Below are 21,005 nucleotides of genomic sequence, written 5' to 3'. Positions count from 1 at the left end.
AATCATTTACCAATTTTAGATTTGATTTGGGTCACCTGCAGATCACAAAAGAAAAAGTGGATGACGTCATACTGCCAACATGGGCCAACACACCGGAGGAGTTTATAGCTATACACCGACGTGCTTTAGAATCGGAATATGTGAGTCAAAATCTACATCATTGGATCGATTTGATTTTCGGGTGAGTCTCTTCATAAGAAAAGCTTTAATCTGCAGCTTACTAAGTTTCTAACCTCATTTAATCACAGCTACAAACAAAAAGGCCCCAAAGCTGTCGAAGCGCTCAACGTTTTTTACTATTGTTCATACGAAGGTGCGGTCGATTTGGATAAAATCACCAATCCCGTTGAACGTGAAGCTGTTGAAGGTATGATCAACAACTTCGGTCAAGTGCCATCACAACTGTTGCGTGAACCACATCCGCGTCGTTTGACACAAGAAGAGACGGCACTCAAGCTGGTGCGCGCCGAATTGAAACGGCCGGATCTGACGCAATTTCTCGATAAGGTTGTGCAATATTATTGCGAGCTGTCAACACCAAAAGATCCCATTGTCTTCCTGAGCGCTCCTCGCAGTCCGCCGCGCTCATTTCTACAACTCAGTCCGGATGTGCTAGTCAGCATATCGAAGTCATGTATACTTGGTGCTAATTCATGGATGTCCTACGATAAGGATCGAGGATTTCTGCTGGAAATCGATGCAACAACTACAAATTTGAAGTGAGTGAAAGCCAAAGATAGTGATTATGTAGACTACACTCTCTTTAAAACTCTGATTACTAATTTTTTTTTGTAATTAAAACTTTTCACTCTTTTAGAAACCGCAAACGCATATTTGGTCCCTTCCATCCCTCCCAGAATCCACATTCGCAACTATTCGCCGTGAGCACAGATGGCAAACTCTTGTATGCGGGTGGCATCTGGGATAACTCACTGCGTGTTTATAATTTACATAAGGGGAAGGCGGTGGCATCCGTCACACGGCACTTAGGTGGGCTTTTAAACTTAACATACTGCATCTTTTTAAACAATTTAATTATTTTTTCACTTCTATTAGACATCATCACCTGTCTGGCGTTGGACAACTGTGGCTCTTACTTAGTGACCGGTTCACGCGACTGTACCTGCATCGTTTGGAGCATTCAGACGCAACAGTATGGCAATGTGCCGGCCAGTTCGAACATTCCAATGCATGCGCTTACAGGGCAGGCGCATTTGCAGGCTATCACACAACTGAATACGCAAAATGTATTCTCACCCAAACCATTAACCACACTTTATGGGCACGATGATGCCATTTCGAGTGTCGCCATTTACACTGAATTGGATATGGTCGTTTCGGGATCACTGGTAATTCACTTAAATAAGCAATTAGTTGGCTCTTGTTGAGTACTAATGCTATCATATGATTTTAGGACGGCACTGTGAACGTTTATACCATACAGGATGGTCAATTTGTGCGCACACTGAAGCCCATTGGCTGTACTGAGACCTGCGTACAAATTTCATACGTTACAGTTTCATATCATGGTGAGTGTTATATAAATTAAATAATTTTAAAAATTTACAAAATTGCTGTTTGTGCCCATTTCAAAATTTATATATAAACTCATTTATATTTAACGTTAAAAAAATATTGTGTCGTAATATTTTACGTGAAGTGCTTCGTTTGCTGAAAAGTAAGCCTGAAAGTAGGCTACAATAATCAAGCTGATTGGTCATATCGAAAAATGTTATTTAACATTATATTAACAGAGGCAGAACAGTTAATGTTAATGAACATAACATTAACAGTGATGTGAAATAATTCATAAATGCCATAAAAAACCCCTATTAATGTTATAGTGAATGTTGATGTTATCAACAGAGAATGTTAATGGGATTTTTATGGGATAACAAATTTCATAAATTTAAAATTTTATTTAAAAAATTTTAAAATGTTATAAATAAGAAATGTGTATGTTTAATGACTAATTTTTGTGGAAATTGTGTTTAGACACTATTTAAAATTTCCGGATAAAATGTATGGATAACGTCGGTTTTGACACCCAGAATTTTTTTGTTTCGGAAGTACTTATTTCGTTGCGGAAACTACTAAAAATCTGACTGTTTCATTTTTTATTCAAATTAAATAAAAAAATAAGATTAAAGTAGAAAAGCAATACATTCAGAATCTGAAAAATTTTATTGTTAAATCAAATCGTAAAAAATTAAAAAAAAAGTTAAATCTCAATAGTACATTATTATTATGAAACTGTAATATATGAAATCTAAATGTAATCTCATATTACAAACTTAGCTTTCAATTTTGTAAGAGCTTGCTAAAGCTGCCTACTGAGAATGTGAACCATTTCCATGCCTTCTCATATTTATGCAACAATGCGTGAGAAATAAAGGAGTTTTTCAATTTCTAAAATATATTTAACTAATTAAACTAAATGTAAATATGTTACGAAAAATTCATAAAATACTTATCAACGGCAAACTTTTCAAATTCAAATAACCCTCACCCCTGCAACTACAACAATAAAACGCATACTCCAATTCTTTGTTTAAAGCGATTAAATTATTTTATTTGATATGAGATTATATTTGTAATACGCAAATTGATGTTAACATACATTAACACCACAAGCACATGCATACATGTGTGTTACATTTACACACGTTACTTACATTTGATTTGCGCTATCAGCATTCGATTTAGTCAAGAACATAGACACATATGTATGCTCTAAAGTCCATGAACGGCTGCTACTAACCTAACACGACTAGTATTTAGTCAATGACCTACGACAACATTTTCATAGTTTGCCTCAATTTCCATTGGACACATACAAACTAACATGCATGCAAACGCACACAACGGAACGGAACACGTTGCAGAGCATTCGAAATAAGTAATTGCATACGCTCTTATCATGCTAAGCTAAGCTAACAACTACTGTGCGCTTTTATGATTTGAAATTGTCTAGTCATACCGACATACACATACACACGTACATACATATGCACGTACAAATGTAGCTAAACGGTTATAAGAACAAAAAAAGGCGTTATACAAATCGTGAACATAGTATATCACGTGATGGTGTTATCTCGTGTGTAGAGCTCATAAGCATACACGTAATAAGAATCATAATGCATATACACACACATACATGCATACATACATACAGACATACACTTGTGTGTTCATACACGTTTGTGCATGCCGTTCACTTTGCACGGCGTTATCAGCGAGGAAATTGGACTAGTCAACTCCAACACATACCCACCTACCGCATTTAAGGCATATGTACAGATCTATATATCAAAGTATTAAGTACACATTTTTTTAAGTAAAGGAATGTGTAGCACTGATATCAATACAAATATTCATAAATACATATTTACATATACATATGTATGATTGTATGTAGTAAAGGTGGTCTATTAATCATTTGTCGAAGCATATCAAAAATTTTAGAATCAATTTAATCTTTTTTTACACTTTTAACAATGACTGAGCATTTTTCCCCGCCAACATTTGTCACACACTTCCGGTAATATTTTATAAGATTTTAGAAGCCACCTTAAACGAAATTAGTTAATCTCTTTAGTGTGAACGCGTGCTCAGAATATTTAAAACAGCAATGCCAACTTAATTAAGTTCTAAACATTTTAATCAATTAATATTATATTATATTGTATAATTCAGGCGCACTGGCTTGGTATTGACTGTATTATTACCACTACATGATATAGAATAAGTATAGCTAAACATTTTAAATATTAAATTTTGAGAACATCTTGAAGAAGATTTAGAAATTTATTATACAGTTATAGTGTATACAAATATTAATTTGTGCATAATTCTTTCGCTAGGGTATCACAAACGGATTAAAATGTTACGTATACGCATACCCCTCCCAAAATCCAACCTAAACTACTACACGTGCCATTTTTTTATTCTTCAAACTTTAACTTTCGGCCCAAAATTAAAAAAAATAGTAAACTGTGCGTTCAATGCCATATAAAATTGAGTAATCTGTGGAAAACGCAGCAATTTTGAACACTAGGATGTACTGAAAACCACTAAAGTGTTTTAAAAATTTGCTATAAAATTAAAATATTTACAAATCTATATGTACTTACATTCCTATGTATTAAAAATGAAAAGTTTCCTCAGCATTCATAAAGTAAGCCCCCGAATACGCTTGTTAAATATGTACCTTATCACTGCATGAATGAGTATTTATAATTTATTAAAGAAATTCCATGAAATCATAATTAATGACAGGAAATTGACGCAAGCTATTGAAATTCCAAAAGAATTCCAAGGAAATTGGAATTATCTCAAAATTCATTAAGAGCATGAATAATTTTAAGGTATTTACATTAATGTATGTATATAAATTGTTGCGTTGTTGGATAGAAATCCCAACAGCAACGAATTTGAAAAAATGATGAATAATAACAAAATACTTTTGAGTAATACATAAGTTTAGGGGGACAACACATGTTTGTAACTAGCGAGTAATGACAAAGAACGTATAGTAAACGTTCTTTGGTAATGGTAGACAGACAAATATAAAGCTTTACCCTAGAAAAATACTATTTCAGACTGCTCAGAAGTCTCAATGATGTCGAATTAATTTAGTATTACATTTTATTAGGATTATAATTACTAAATGGAGTAGAAATTATTATAAAAAAGGGAAGTAGAGATTTAAGGGAGGTATGCCATCAGTGCAGTGGAAATTGTATACCATTATTATAGCATGGATATATCGGAACCTTCGATGTCATGGAATCCAATTGTTAAAAGTAAGGCATTAAGACCGTGAAAAAAATTTACAAATGAACATTATTTTTCGAAAAATTGGCACACCTAGTGTAATGGCCTACCAAAAAGGTGATTTTTGGGAACTTTTATTAAAAAAAATACTTTATCAATTATTTCGAAATTTTAAGAATGTATCCATACATGTTTCAAGAATATACAGTGAAATTTTTGAAGAAAAAAAATTTAATATTTTTTAAGTTATAGTCGATCTCCAACGGCGCGAAAAAAAAGTCCTTCACTGCTGCAGTGATTCCGGCCTTCTCCGTGGATGAAATCTAAAAAAAAAAACAAAATTCTCGTTAAACTAGACAATATTGTCTGTACAATGACCTACGATAAATAAAAAAAATCAAAAATTGACAATATGGCGGCGTTTAAAAAAAAATAGTCGAATTTTACCCAAAATTTTGGTCATTTTTGGCCTGCCAAAATTCGATTTTTTGATCAGATCAAAAATCGATAGGTCATTGTACGGAGAACTATATATAGAACATGTAAAAAAATTCGATAGTGATCGGATCATTTGTTTTTGCGTAATCACTGCAGAAAATTCGGAAAATGCTGTTTCGAGAAAAACGCGTTTAAAGATAAAATGATCGTTTTCACTGTTACCGAGCGGCTGCTCTTTAAATTGCTATACCTCAATAACTATTTGAGATTTCGATTTGAAATTTTAATATGTTATTTTTAAAGGTGTAATCTGCCGAAATATGAAAGGAAAATTTCGATTTTTTTTGAAACTTCACACTAGGTGTGCCCCTTAAAGAAGTAAGTAACTTCACAGTTTTTGAAGTAAGTTACTAAAATCGAAATTTTGCCTTCGAAATTCGAAAACAGACGTAATGAAAAACAACAGAAGGAAATCAGAACTAAGGTTATAATCTAATTTTTCCTCAATTTCAATGTTGTAAACCAGTTTATATGACAGATGTTATGAAGGGTCGAAAAAAAAATTATTTTGAAAAATCCCAACTGATATTGGCAGAAATTATTTATTATACTTATTTCCTTTAAAACACTTTAAATCTAGCCGAATATTATTTGACCACATATGTATCTCAGATGTTAATGAGCTAGAATTTGTTTCTTTTGTTCTGTATGACTCTAGTGTTTTTTTATATAATCACCAGGTGTGTACGATAAATATTATGTAGGATGTGCTTGTGATTTATTTTTTTTAATTTTCCCGCACACCAGACATAATGCTAAAGTAGAAGAAGGACAACAGCTTAAGACGATATGACTAAATTTATTTATTTTTAAAACCAAAAAAACAAAAATTCGAATGTAATAAATAATATATTTGGATCATGTGAGAATGTGGCATTAAAATTCCATTGAAAACATTCGAATGGCGACGACAATAAGAATATTTTGCATATACATTTTAATTTGCACACAACAACAAGTGTTTTGTGTTGATTTATTTTTTTATTTATTTTTTAGTATAAAATATCTCATATATGCATATATATTTTTTTGCCTGTCATCACATATGCCGTTATAATTATTAAGTATAACGCGAGCGATGGCAACTGACGCGCCTCCTATGAACAATTAAACGGCAATAAATGAATTGATATGAGTATACTCATAGATATAAATACATGTTTGTGTGTAGATCGGTGAATTTCACTTTTTTAACGCAAATGTTTTCTAATATACTCCCCGTAATATGGCATCATAAATAAATTTATCAAAATTGAAATTAATTTATATGCCGTACATACATATAAACGTAAACGTAAATCATTGCTCACAACACACACGGACATACACAAGCGGACAGCAGAAGTGGGCCTGTCTTATCAATATGCAAAATTTCTTTATTGTGTGCTTGGCTATGTGTATGTATGTGTGCATTTGACTTGCCATCAAAAACTTGATTTGAATACTTTTTTTTTTGGGACAATTTAACTTGTGCGTCGCATTTTTAAAGCTCAACTGAAAGCTAAATCAAACTCGATTGTTGAAATGCGTTGGTTGGGCAACGTTGCGGCGTGGCGGCGTGATGAAGGGCATAGTGTAGCCACTTGAGTATGTGTGCATGTGTGAGTAGAGGAAGCAGCAGCCTACGCGCCGCACTCAAGTTAGCATTTCTCACGGCAAATTCAATAAATTAATCAAACAAATTACTATCAAAAAATATATGTGTCGGACAAGTGGATTAAGAAAATGTTCTCTACTGCGTATTAAGTTCTTACGCTCCGTTATAAATTATACATACACACACCTACCAATATAGCCATATGTACAGGGGACATATAGTATAAATATATATCATATATATAATTGGCGCCAAAGGGGCGCGAGTAATGCTACTAGCAACGGTGACCAGTTCCAACGCCATGAATAAGAATGAAATGTGACGAACACAAACGCATCGACTACGCCTAGTCACCTATATCCGAGTCATACATACAAATGTAGATATGTATGTCGTGCTCTTTTGGACTATGTTTTATTTCGTCGAGACCACCGTATCGCACCGTTTCTTTTATAGTTTATTTATTTTGTTGTTCATTAAAGTGGTCTAAGAAATTTATGTCATCATTTGTGCGCGCAAGACAGCACCTGCGGCAAAATAGACTGTCTCCAGACGTTGTATTTCTACGATATTTATATTTGCACAATTTTTGCCCTGAGTATGGTCGGTTCTTATTTGAGAAGCGCACTTTTAATTATATAGAGCGTTCGGCTTGTATTCATCATGAACTATTCTCTTCTTGCGAAGTTACCTGTCGTCTAAAAATTTCTAAGATTTCACTTTGCATGAATGATTTTCCATAAAAAAAGTTGTTCAATTAAGAAATGACTATGGAAGAGGACATAAGTTCAGACAGCTCCGAAAATTTAATCGCATATATCCAATATACGTGATCTGTTAAAAAATAGCAGTAATTATAAAATTTAAAAATTCAGATTAAACGTGTTTTTATGACCTTGGATATTTTCTTTCGTGAAAAGCTCACACTTCCTTACTTCTTCGTGAAATCTTGACCAAAAACAATACTGTACGATGCCCCAGCCTTAATATTCACTAGACATGGCTGGCATAGTATGACAGTGTAAAATTTTCTTATTTCCAAAAGTAAAGATATCCTTAAAGGGCCGTCACTTCACAAAAATACTAGAAATCGTTGAAAGAGTCAAAGGTTATCTCAAAAATCGAGTTTGAGAAGTGATTCAAATGGAACCATCCCTGGCATAAGTGCATAATATCGAATAGAATATATTTTAAAGGCCACAGCATTAATGTAGATGAACGAAAAAAAAATATATTTTTATCAAAAATTTAAAATTCACGTTATTTTTTTGAACATACCTCGTACATCTCCATATTTTAATTCTTCAAACACCTCGTTCATAAGCCCCCTCCACGTGAGGAATTTTCGGAAAAATTTTGCAGTTTGAGAATTCTTAAGTTTCACTAATCTCTTTTTATGCCTGCGACATTTTTCCTACATGGGACGGAACGGCCAAAAATTAAATAACCGTGTGACCATACGGCTGTACACCCGACCCTACTCGCCCACTTTGGCGACTACGTGTGGTGTGGAGGAAAATATATTTTCTTAGATAAACAGGCACATGTGATAGTCTGTGTTTGCATAAAAATGGTCACTTGAATTAATAGCCATAATACATTTAATATCACGTGTTCACTTGGCTTCCTCTATCAGCTGCCTTAGCGTAATATCTCGTAATTTCATTGAGTCCACCATTGAGTAGACGCATTCTTTTGTTGTACGAGAGCCTGCATAAGTATTTGCGATAAGATAATATGTTGTGATAGTTTGTCACTTTCAAGTACTTTTGATGATATAAGATTCAGATTTGCTACTTTTTTTGTAATTAATTATAATGACATGACAGCATATGTTGATATGAGCAAAACGGAAATAGCGTACTCTCGAATATCTCTTCATTTAAATTTGTTCTCTTATTTTTGCTAAAACGCCAATATTTTGTGCTCTTTAAATTTGGTAAAAATGTCTGTTTGATTACGAGTCCATAAATTCTTAATCTACAGTGTTCGAAATGCTCCGAAGACACAGGTGTTTTGTAATATTACTCATAACTCATACAGTTATTAACCGATATCAATTAAAACGTCAGCTTGCGACATTTACTGATACAAAATTAATTTGAACCGCCTATCGCCTATGTCACATACAAACATATATACATGGAGAGTATATATTTTATTCGGAATTTTGACTTCTGATTCGAAATTATTTCTTTTAATAATTCGTAATATTAAATAACAGTAAATTTAAGTGCTTATATCATCCAAACAATAAAACTCATTGTTGATACCTATTCATACATACTTACTTACACTTATTGTATTTATTCATTACTTAGTTATTGAATTACTCATGTGATTACTCAAAGTATAATTTTGTAAGTATTATAATACCTTTTATCAATAAATCACTATCTAGTTAAATATTTATTACTCGACTCACGACGTAATTTGCACATTGCTTTTAAGCAAATGTAAATCTCACAGTAATACACATAGATTTTTAATTCAAAAACTGAGCGGGACAATTTGATACAGCACTAGTCTTTAAAAGCACTTTTGCAAAAGATCTTTCTGCTTTGTTACACACACTTTTTTTAAATTTGATAAAACAGACTTCCAAAGCTTTGACTCGATTTGTATTCCATTAAAAATTAATGTAGTAAAATAAGATTTTTCTTTTGTATGGTTTTGTATGGTAAATCGATTTAAATCAACGCTTTAATCGAGCAAATGCTGTTTAATTGATCAATAAACTCCTGTGCGAAAAGGCTATTAGTTCGTACATCGATATGGCTTTAATCAGTGTAAGCCTTTCATAATGAGTTCTAATAGTAAATCAAAAACAAAATATAAAAGAGTTCTAACAACCATTCTCTGTACCAGTTCCATTTTGTAAACTCAATAAGTACTCATATGTGGTTATACGACTACATATCTACATGCATAAATTTTTATCTACCTACTTAACATAATATAAATTGAGTGCTGTAAATTAGTATGCGCTTTACACCTACTTTTCGTAAGTGTCTATTTTAGTTTTTTTAGTATTTATGAGTGTTCTATTTATATATGGTATAGTAAATTGTAAGGTGTAAACGTGAGCGATTAAACGATTACGTGGTTTTACACTAGGTAGGGGCATGGCAACAAGCTCCGAAATTTACATGTAAATGGCGTCGTGCCGAAAGTGTGTGTTGCCATTGTCAAAAATATCGAATATGCATAAAAAATTAGTATGCAAAATATAATTGAATTTATCTAAATGATTCATTCATTTTTGCACTTAAATATTAGTAGCAGCGCTGAATGAGGCACTAATTAGATCGAGAAATCTCAGCCACAATGAATTTCTGCTTGTGACTTCTCATAATGAGTTTCATATATTTCAATACGCGCGTCTTAAGAGTTTGAGCGCATGGTTGTAAGTCAATAAATATTTAAAATGTTTCCGGTCACACTTCAAATAATTAACACATATGTAGGTGTTCAACAGAAAATTAGTGATTACTTGTGGTTGATTAGTCTTTGGAAAATACATGTGACTTAATATAATAATATTTTTTAGTAATAGACAGAGATGAATTTAGCAAAATATAAATTGTCGATATTTCTCGAATTAAACATATTGGAAGATTAGATGACTGGGTAACAACTTCCCCTGTCTCACATGGTAAACTGCCAATCTTACATACCTTTTTATATGTTTAAAACCCCCAAGAAACTCTGTTTGAAATGTTGACTCATTTTCCGTCTTTAATAGATCAATCTGATGGACGGGAATCCCCAAATCATGTTTCGAGAAGAATCTAGATTCTTAGCTTAGCTGAAATATGCTGTTATATATCGTAAGATTCATATCCAATTTATCTATCCACATTTTTAATTATTGCAACGAACAACTGTCATTTGCTTTTTTCCAAGAAGTATTATTGTCTATATCTAATTGTTGATATTACTCTCTACATTTAGACTTGCAAAAATTCTCTAAATGCAGACACGAAACTACTCAGACATAATTCTTAACATCCATTTGATAGTTTGATTAAATGTTGCGATAATGTTTCAATAATTAAATGGGTATGTTGGGCGAAGCAGTGCTAGACATAACATCCGGTCCCTTTTCTGATGAAATTGGCATGTGACTTTCTAAGGCAGGGAATTTAGTGCTTTATTTTCATACATTTGTATACGAGGTCTGTTTGATAAAACTGTGACATATTGAATAAATTATTTTTGTAAAAAAAAAACAGTTTTGACTGGTCTTAGGTTCAATCTACACCGGATTAGTCAAGACGTCTTTTCATGTCTGATACGACAACATCTCATAGCTTCATATATGTACAACAGTCTTTCCTCTCGGCCACAACGGCAATGGTATAAATGTAAAGGGCTGGAAACACCATTAAGAAATATTTTAAAACACCTTAAAAATCATTTAAAAATCTCTTGATTTTAGGGGAATTTATAAGAAACTTTACCTTATCGTACTATATTATCTAGTAAAATTAAGCTATCCACATGTCAGACGATTTGAGGTTCGAAATTTTCTACCATTCATTACAGCTGTTCACTCATCATCTATAGCAGTATTATAAATATTTGCATTAAAAATTTAAATTTTTCGATGTTTACGAGCTCATCTGTCAAACTTTCTCCCAGAGTCTCTAATTTCTTTCGAAAATAAAAAGATTTTGTAAAAATGTACTCAATTGGTAGTAACTGAAAGTGAATCGCCCGCCGTAATGTAAGAAATTACGCATTACACGTCGCGTGTTCACCACATACGTGCCGTCCCGTCTCGCCCTCCGACACTGACAACTTAATCGAAAGGCCCGCTGCACTTGCGTATGCGAGCAAGTCGTGCGACAATTGACGTTATCATCGATCGCGGCGGCACATTGGCTTTAGCGTGTCGATAACTTCTTTTTATTGTTGCTGGATTTTTTTTTTCATTTTCATTTTCAAGCCAATCGAACGCAGTTTGTGTGTTGAAATACGGGAATTTACGTATTACGAGCATATCAGCAGTCGCAGTAAAAAATGTATGCAGGCATGTAAAGCACACTGACACAAATACAAACGTACATATTTTAATTATAATTATTGATTTGTTTGAAAAAAAAAATGTCATTAATGTGTTTGTCAGTATGTGCTGGCATGCCGAACGCACTCGTTCGTTATCTCACAAGTGGCAAGTGCCATCATGTCCAAGTAAACTGCGCAGATTTATTGAATTCACACTCGATTTCAATCGATTCTTCAGTATGACTTCATAGAAAATGCCAAGAAGTAATATAGTGGGTGCCTTAATTAGGCAGCTCTTTTTGAACTGACATTAAGAGAGTCAACACTTCAGAACGTTTGCTCAACTTGGGCTTTCTTAGGTGATGTTCCACATAGCACTGGTTAAACCCGGCAGCTGGCGTTTAAAATTTATTATATGAAATCTGAATTCTTGAAATCATTCATTATTCTGTAATACTTTCGGCTAACATCTATCAGAACCTTTATCGATATATGTAAATATTGATAAATCTGGAAATTTTGACTTTTAACACTCAAAGAGTACAAAAATGCCCCTCGCGCTGCAGGTCCGTCATTACTTGAAATTTATAAAATTATTCTTATCAGAAAATATTTCTAGTATGTAGTCTAATGTACAATATATAGAAGCCAACGGTCACTTCCTCCACAGCGTAGCGCCCTTGCATCACAGTCGGCAATCTCATTATGGTTGGACGCGCTGTCGGCCTCATTGTCGTCATCCAATTAATAAATAATTACGAAATTTAAATCTATATTGGAAACACCAATACATACAAACATGGATGCACACATATGTCTGAGTTCATATAAAAAATTACAATACAAAATATTTCTATGCACCCAGTAAACTTTTTGATTTGAATTCAACGAAAAAATGCTGAGTTAATACCAGAATCAAATTCAAACTTAATGGACTCGCGAATATTTTATAACACCTCTTTATAATAATAATCGAATATTAACTTTTCGTCTATAGATAATATTTCTCTTAAGGTTATCCACAAAAAATGTTGTCTAGAACCAGTGACAAAGTGTTGAAGGACAGTTTGAGATTCATACATTTTTTAGTTTTTGGTATTTGATCGTTTGTTGGGTTACCGTACAATAATTAGCTGGACTGATGTAATTCTAATGGTGATCCACTTTTGAGTATGTTAATGCGTAGAAGATCTTATTAAAAATTAGACATTTGTATGTATCTGTGCATTCAAATATTCATTATCAGTTTTAAGTAGAATAAAATTAAGATTTTTATTTCGCATAAAATATCGCAGACTCTTTAAAAATAAATATACATATGATCATAAATAAATGCTGATCTAAATACCTCCATGAACTCGTTGAACACTCCGGAAGCAATCCATCAATGTATAATGTAATATATACATACATACGAGAATATATTTCAGCAAAAAAAAACTATTTAAATTTGTTTAAGGAAGCTATTTGAGCAAAATTAAAATAAAAAAAATAATTTCGAGCGCTTTAGCTTTTTTTCAGTTTTAGTCTTAAAATCAAGTGTAGTATCTATATAATTATATCTTTATAAATATTTAATTTTAAAAGTCCTTATCATGTCTGTCTCAGTAAAAATCATCGGTATTTTGGAAGCTCACAAGCATACATTGTTTGATGAAATTTTAAGTTTTACTTTATGAGGTACAGTGGAACTTCTCTAACTCGAATCACTATAATCCGCAAAAAAACTTCGAGTTAGAGAGACTTTATATTTTACAATTTATACTTTTTGTTCGCCTCCATAAGATATGTATGGACTCTTCTAAAATTCAACCTCTATAAAAAAATTTAAATTTTGTGTTATGCCCTGACCAAAAAGTTCCAATTATGGAGGGAAATTTGTATGATAGTTGGCTTCTATTGCCACTTCAAAGAGATTTGTATAAAATTTGGCTTCTAAACCCTATTGCCAATTCAAGTGTTCGAGTTATGGAGATCTTCGAGTTATAGAAGTTCGAGTTATGGAAGTTCAACTGTAGTTCAAATCATTTTATAATATCTCTCAGAACTTTAAAGCAGTTAAGCGTCTTCGATTCGCCAATTATGTACTCGCTATGTTAAGGCTCTACTCACTTTTTTAAAATATTGCTGTCGTATTTTGCACTGAGAGAGAATAATGATTGGTAGAACAATCAACTTTTTAGGGGTTTTTCAATAAGAGCCCTACAAATGTTTTTTTTTTAACAAAACAAAAACGGTTTGGGATATCATAGAAATTCTTTATTCCTGTGAAAGTACATGCGATGCCTTTATGTATGGAGCTCGATTTATTTTGCAAGGTCACCAGGGGCACGCTTGCAGAAGTCCAGGCGCTGAATCCAATTTTCATGAGAAAACACGTTCACCAAACTTGATTTTCAATAAATCGTTTGTGACATTTGCTGTGTGGCTTGTGACGCCTTCCTGTTGGAACCACATATTGTCCAAGTTCAGATCATCCAATTTGGGCCAAAAATATTCAAAAATTCATTGAGCGGTCAGATTGGACGATTGCGACGACCATAATTTGAACGTAGCGCTCTTAAAGTTGAGGTCACTGCCTCTGAATTTCGGTGGTAAATTTTAATAATTTCGACTCGTTGGATCGTATATCTTTCAATGATGAAATGGCAAACCTTACTGAAGAGAAATTTTAAAAGAGCGTGAGAAATATGGTGTCGTTTGCTGTACCTAACGGTCTACTTTTGTAGATGTCCGTTTTATAAACCCCTTTATATTCTCAAGGTATTCCCAAGAATAGATTGTCAGGTTTTTTTGCTAAAACTTTGAAATTTGTATAACTCAATTGTTACTTCTTTATAGTCTGACTGAAAAGTGCTGGCCTCTTTTTAACATTTTATTCATCGAAAGCTCCTTAAAATAATAAAAAGGCGTGCCCACACTAACGTTCAAAGCTATGCACAGACATATATATATATATATATATATATGTATTGAAAAGAAAGATCATATATGTATAAATATATAAAAATCCATAAATGCACTTTTAAAATATTTAATCAAACAAGCATTATCTCAATCCAACAAAATTAGCAGCTCAAATCATTTTGCTACAGGAAATAATCGCTTATAAAATGCATATATGTATATTATGGCTATCTGTATGTGCGTATGTAGGTTATAATATATGCCTATTTTAATAGCATTTGACAGCAGATTGATTAAAAGCACTCACCTTCGTTAAGTAAGTGCAATTAATTAAGTAACGCTACATACACACACACACCTACATATTAAGGCTTATCAGTTGCGGGATTATTATAAAACTAGTTAACACCGCTGAAATTATTGCTGTTTTTTGTTGCTGTTGGCTTTTGTGAAATGTAGCTGTTAAATAAATTTCTCAACTCATCAACCAGAAGTGCTACTTATCCTCCTTTCGGCACTAAAAAGTCACAGGCCTATTTGAGTAGCTTGTGTGAAAGTGTGTATGTATGTGTGTTTGTGTGGGCATCTGCGGGCTTAATTGAGTATGATTTAACGAAAAATTCAATGATTTGCCACAAAAAAGAAAACTTTATTACTTTACAAATTGGCATGCGGTCAATTGTATTTGATTATATGCGGGTTTGTATGTATGTTTGTGCGTGTGTGTGTGAAGTGTGTGCAAAATGTTTGACATGTATTAGCTGTCGTAACTGTGAAGGTGGTATTGTTGGTGGTTGGTGGCCAAACCAACCGCATCCAGTCGTAACTGAAAGTCTGCTTCAGCCAGTTAAATACAAACACACACGCATACACTCACTCACCTACATACATATAATGTATTACGGCACAGTGTTTGCGGCCAACTGACCAAGCAACCAAGCGACCGACCGACCGACCGCCCGGCAGGCAACTCAAAACTCATCAAGTTGTAAATCTTGAAAATCTCGCGTGTCAGCTGGTTTATCTAAGTGCCATTTAACTGCATATATCTGTTTGTATATGCATATGTATGTGTGTGCATACAAGTGCTGTGCATGACAGGCTTGCATATCATCACATTCGCCGGTGTGCCGCTGTGTGTGTGTGTGCAATCATTCAATCACACCGAGTTTCTCACGTCTTTTTGTTGTTGTTGTTTTATTTTTTTTTTTGTTTCTTGTCGTTCCGTTGTGCTCTTTTGACTATCAGGTCGAACCGGCCTACCGGCAATTGTGTCGCTGTTGTTGCTATGGCGGCTGCTCTTTTCTTGGTTGGTCTTAATCAAGTTGTCAATTAGAAATGTAGATGCCTACTGCTGCTATTGTGTAACCGGTGCATACTGGTGTGGGCAGGCTCGTCAGCCTAGACATTCACAAGTGATCGTAAACTTTTGTTTAAGTTTATTGTATGTGTTTATGGTTGTAAAGCCCATCTGAGAAATGATGTGATTGATAATCAAAAAATACTGAAATGTATTAGTCCACTAATGGAAAGTAGTCCGTAGGTCTCTGACACGTTAGAACACCGTCAGCATCTTTATTGTCTCTAGTACCACAAAAGACTTTCATGATCTACACTTCTCTCTCTTACCTCTCTCTCTCTCTGAATAACAAGATCCGCTAAAATCTTTAGACTGTTTAATACATGTTAAATGACCGAGAACAATGCTGGAACACTCTTGATGACTTTTAGCAGCATATTCTGTGTAAACCTATATAACTGACGGTATATTAGGCTTAGCTAGATCTTTGGTCGGGTTGCTTTCCTGCACACTAAGGTAGTTCTTAAAATGATCTAAGCGGTTCTTGAACTCGAGAACGTCTCAAAGCTTCCACATTCATTGTTTATTAATTTGATTTCTTCGAATATATCATTAGAATCTGATTCTTCAAGAATAACGATATCACAAACTATCTAGAGCACCTTGTGTGTTTATTTTCACGCAATATCCAGGATGATGCTTATTCTTGAAGTTGAGGAAATGTCAAGTTGTGTCAATGAAAGCATCACGAGGTTCTATTAGATACTTTAAACTGGAGTTCAGTACCAAATACGCAGGATAGAGGTTGAGGTTCTTTGTGAAATGAACCTTCATTTCTATAAGATCCATCACGAAACACCACTAATTCGAAATAATTGCCACAGAAAGAGACAGAGACAAATTGAGGAAATGCCAAGTTGTGCCAAGTTCTATTAGATGTTTTAAACTAGAGATCCGTCTCAAATATGCAGGGTAAAAATTGAAGTTGAAGTTGAAGATCCAAAACTGCAAAACCTACTATCAAGTTTGAGAACTGAACCATAATTTCTATCTAAGTTCCATCACTTCGATTTCCATTAATTCAAAGGAATCCCGATAGAGTACCAACTCATTGCACCGTCAGCATCATCTCTCTGCAGGGTCCCTCCTATTCGAGTGCATGCATGTCTTTGTTTGTTTAATGGCTTTGTAAATTGCCAAGCAAAATGTTTGAATTGGTTTGTGCATTTTCTCTCTGCCTTTTTTTTTGTAGCATTTCATTTATTTAATTTATCTTCAATTCCACTTAAACATTTTTATAGCTCTGTTTTTTTTTAGTAAATAAATTAAAAATTTAATTCGCTCATTCTGGTTTGTTCCAGGTCACATTGCATTCAGCGCGCTGGACGATACCTCGCATTCGGTGCATGTCTATAGTATCAACGGCACTAGTCTCGGTTCCAAGTACGTATCCGGACGTGTAACTGGATTGGATACCGCAACCGACTACTTGGTGGTGGCGGACGATGCCGGTGATATCACCATGAGTCGTTTGCATGGGTAAGTAGTAAGCGCGTGTGAGCGGCTGTTAAACAAGCTGTGTTGCCAGCTGGCATTTGTTTGTTCTGTGGGGTGGAGGGAGGCTCATCTGACAGCGATATGGGTAGTTTTGTAGATTTGCTTTAATAAATGTTTGCCGGCCGGCCGGCAAACTGCTTGATTACTCTCGGTTGATAGGCCGTGCATATAAAAAATTTATATAATGTGTATGTATGTACATGTGTGTGTTTGTGGCTGTTTAATAATGCAAACTGCTGGAAAAGTCCAATTGTAAATTTCAAACTGCTGACAGGCAAATAAAAAAAAAACTTTTCATTTACAAGCTGCGCGTTCAACAGTTTGTCCTTGAGTGTGTCTTGTCAGGTGATTGAAAGATGTAATTATGAAACGCGTCTGGAATATATATTTTGTATTATTATGTCATTAATAAAGTTTCTCGAATATACTCAGTTGTAAGTCGAGTAACAATAATTAAACAAATATATTTGTATTTTATATTACTAGACAATTTAGTGATAAGTAAATCAAACAAATTCATGAGTATGTTTAAAATCACATGACTAGCTATCATTAATTCTTAGTAGAGGTTCATTATGCCGAGCCGAGTTCTTAGATCTCGACGAACTAATAGCAACTTGCTGTAGGATTTTCCTTAGGTGACCGTAAGCCCTGATACTAAGGAACGTGTATCGATGCCGTGTTACCGATATTCTCTCCGCTATGTCTGAAAGGTCACAGTTCGAAACTGTACTCTCGTCGCATGTCACCTCTTGAGTCAAATGATGACTATTGAACGAAAGAAAAATAATATTATGACAAATGCTAACTGTTACAGCATAGCTAGATCGGAGTAAGAAACTTTTTCCACCGACAGTTTTGTTAACTCAAGCAATATGGACTCTGATTTATATCCCACCGAAGAATGCCACAGTAATATCATTCACTTAAAATATAGTTTAACATAAATCTGAACTCAACACACATAAGTCAGATAGTAAGTTTCTAGTAATATATTCAAGAAAATTCTACAGTGTGACAGTCAATTATTAAGAAATTAGCTTTAGAACCTTTAAGCAGTCATCAAAGAATAGTTCCGATAAAATCAACTGTTCTTCCAATATGTCTCTATATTGATGTACAGATGACTCCAACCTCATATTAGCCTTTTAAAACATAAGAGAGGACAAAGTGGGATTAAATCTAACCCAAAACTGCAAAACCGGAATACCGGTGCTTGCCCCTTTAGCGAATATGCAGTAAAAACAGCATAGTAAGGTAGAATTTTCTTATATTATTCGATAGGTTCTTGATAGAAAACGTTCCAGAAACCCCCAGGAACTGAAAAAAATAGATATAACCACTTTTATGCAATAATTGGTGAGCTTATATAATCACGCAACAATCTATAGAAGAGCAAACTAAACTTATCCCTCATAAAATTAGGCTATAACAAGTAAGGAAGGGCTATGTTCGGGTGTAACCGAATATTTTTTACTCTCGCAATTTATTTATTTAACTTTATTCATATTATATAATACACAATTTGACCCACATATTCGTCATATATATTGTATAAAGTCCATTGAAAGTTGGAAACCATAATATTAGGTTAGAAGCACCAAAGTCCTCGTGTTCGATATATGGGGCCTTAAAAACCTATGGTCCGATTTCGGCGATTTTTAGAATGGGGCTGTCATATATTGTAAAGTAAACGATTCAGATCGTCTTCAAAGTTCTGGTATATAGGAAGTAGGCGTGGGTGTGAACCGATTTGGCCTATTTTCACAACATATCATTGGGATGTAAGGAAACTATTACAAACCAAGTTTCATTGAAATCGGTAGAGTAGTTCCTGAGATATGGTTTTTGACCCATAAGTGGGCGACGCCACGCCCATTTTCCATTTTGTTAAATAAATCTGAATGCAGCTCTATCTGCCATTGCTTATGTGAAATTTAGTGTTTCTGACGTTTTTCCTTCGCGAGTTAACCCACTTTTAGTAATTTTCAACCTAACTTTTGTATGGGAGGTGGGCGTGGTTATGATCCGATTTCTTTCATTTTGGGACTGTATTGAAAAAAAAACGACTGCAGAAAGTTTGGTTTATATAGCTATATAGGTTTGCGAGATATGTACAAAAAACCTATTTGGGGGTGGGGTCACGCCAACTTCCCCAAAAAAATTACATCCAAATATGCCCCTTCATAGTGTGATCCTTCACACCAAATTTTATTTCCATAGCTTTATTTATGGCTTAGTTATGGCACTCTATGTGTTTTCGGTTTTCTCCATTTTGTGGGAGTGGCAGTGGTCCGATTTTGCTCATTTTCGAAAGCAACCTTAGTATGGTGCCAAGAAATAAGTGTGCCAAGTTTCATCAAGATATCTTAATTTTTACTCAAGTTACAGCTTGCACAGACGGACGGACGGACGGACGGACAGACAGACTTTCGGATTTGAACTCCACTCTTCACCCTGATCACTTTGGTATATATAACCCTATATCTAACTCGTTTAGTTTTGGATGTTACAAACGTTATGTGAACAAAACTATAATACTCTCTTTAGCAACATTTGTTGCGAGAGTATAAAAATTTAGCAAATTAAAAATCAATCCCAGCTGCGATTACTCAATACCAGCGTCATAAAATCATATAAGTATATATGAATCATTTCTATCGCTTTGTTAGCTCTGGTGTAGTAACATTTATTACATCCACCTAAACATTTATAGGCTTATTTTATTGATGCAGGTGAACTTTATGAAGTTGTTATAGATACCAAGGCAATTAGTACGATAAGCCATGAGCTTAAGGACTTAAGATACCTTTTCCGACATTGCCCATTGAGATTATTGAGTTATAAAATAGTAGAATGATTGTATAGTAAATAATTTTTGCGAAAACACATACAATTGGCAGGTCACGTAAGTCTTATCTTCAAATCTTGACAGCAAATAAACGCATTATCTATGAAAATTACTTAAAAAATTTTACTTTTTTTTAGATGAACGTGCGAAATTCCTAATTTTTTTTTTTTTTTTTGAAAATTAGAGGTGAAGAAATTTTGAATTTTTTAACAAAATACATTTAAAAACACAAATTTTAGAAAAAATAAAAATAATTTTTTTTTTATTTAAAAATAAATTTTTTTATGTTTGTTATATTTAATTTCTAATTTATTTCATTTTTGTGTAATTTATTTATCATTTTAATTTTGTTTTTATGTAATTTTTATGTAATTATTTTTATTTATTTTTTTAATTAAATATTTATTTTTATTTATATTTATTTTATTACTTATTTTTTTTCAAATCTTTCTAACTGATACATATCTTATATTGTAATATGAATTGTAATTAATATGTCGCAATAA

The 21,005-nt window shown here is 33.6% G+C and overlaps 1 protein-coding gene across 2 annotated transcripts in view; it reads left to right on the top strand.

The window, feature by feature from the left end:
* Positions 1 to 21,005, top strand: part of LOC105213602 (neurobeachin-like protein 1) — a 77,677-nt gene that overhangs the window by 54,305 nt on the left and 2,367 nt on the right. For both annotated transcript variants that reach the window (XM_011186550.3, XM_011186541.3), the window contains 6 exons: positions 20 to 181; positions 249 to 719; positions 818 to 990; positions 1,057 to 1,349; positions 1,415 to 1,529; positions 17,453 to 17,630. In XM_011186550.3, coding sequence (XP_011184852.2) covers positions 20 to 181; positions 249 to 719; positions 818 to 990; positions 1,057 to 1,349; positions 1,415 to 1,529; positions 17,453 to 17,630 — 1,392 coding nt within the window. The remainder of the gene's footprint in view (positions 1 to 19; positions 182 to 248; positions 720 to 817; positions 991 to 1,056; positions 1,350 to 1,414; positions 1,530 to 17,452; positions 17,631 to 21,005) is intronic.

The sequence above is a fragment of the Zeugodacus cucurbitae genome, chromosome 4 (assembly GCF_028554725.1).
Source record: "Zeugodacus cucurbitae isolate PBARC_wt_2022May chromosome 4, idZeuCucr1.2, whole genome shotgun sequence".
NCBI classification, from domain to species: domain Eukaryota; kingdom Metazoa; phylum Arthropoda; class Insecta; order Diptera; family Tephritidae; genus Zeugodacus; species Zeugodacus cucurbitae.
The sequence above is the reverse complement of the archived record's forward strand: the minus strand, read 5'-3'. Positions and strand labels throughout refer to the sequence as shown.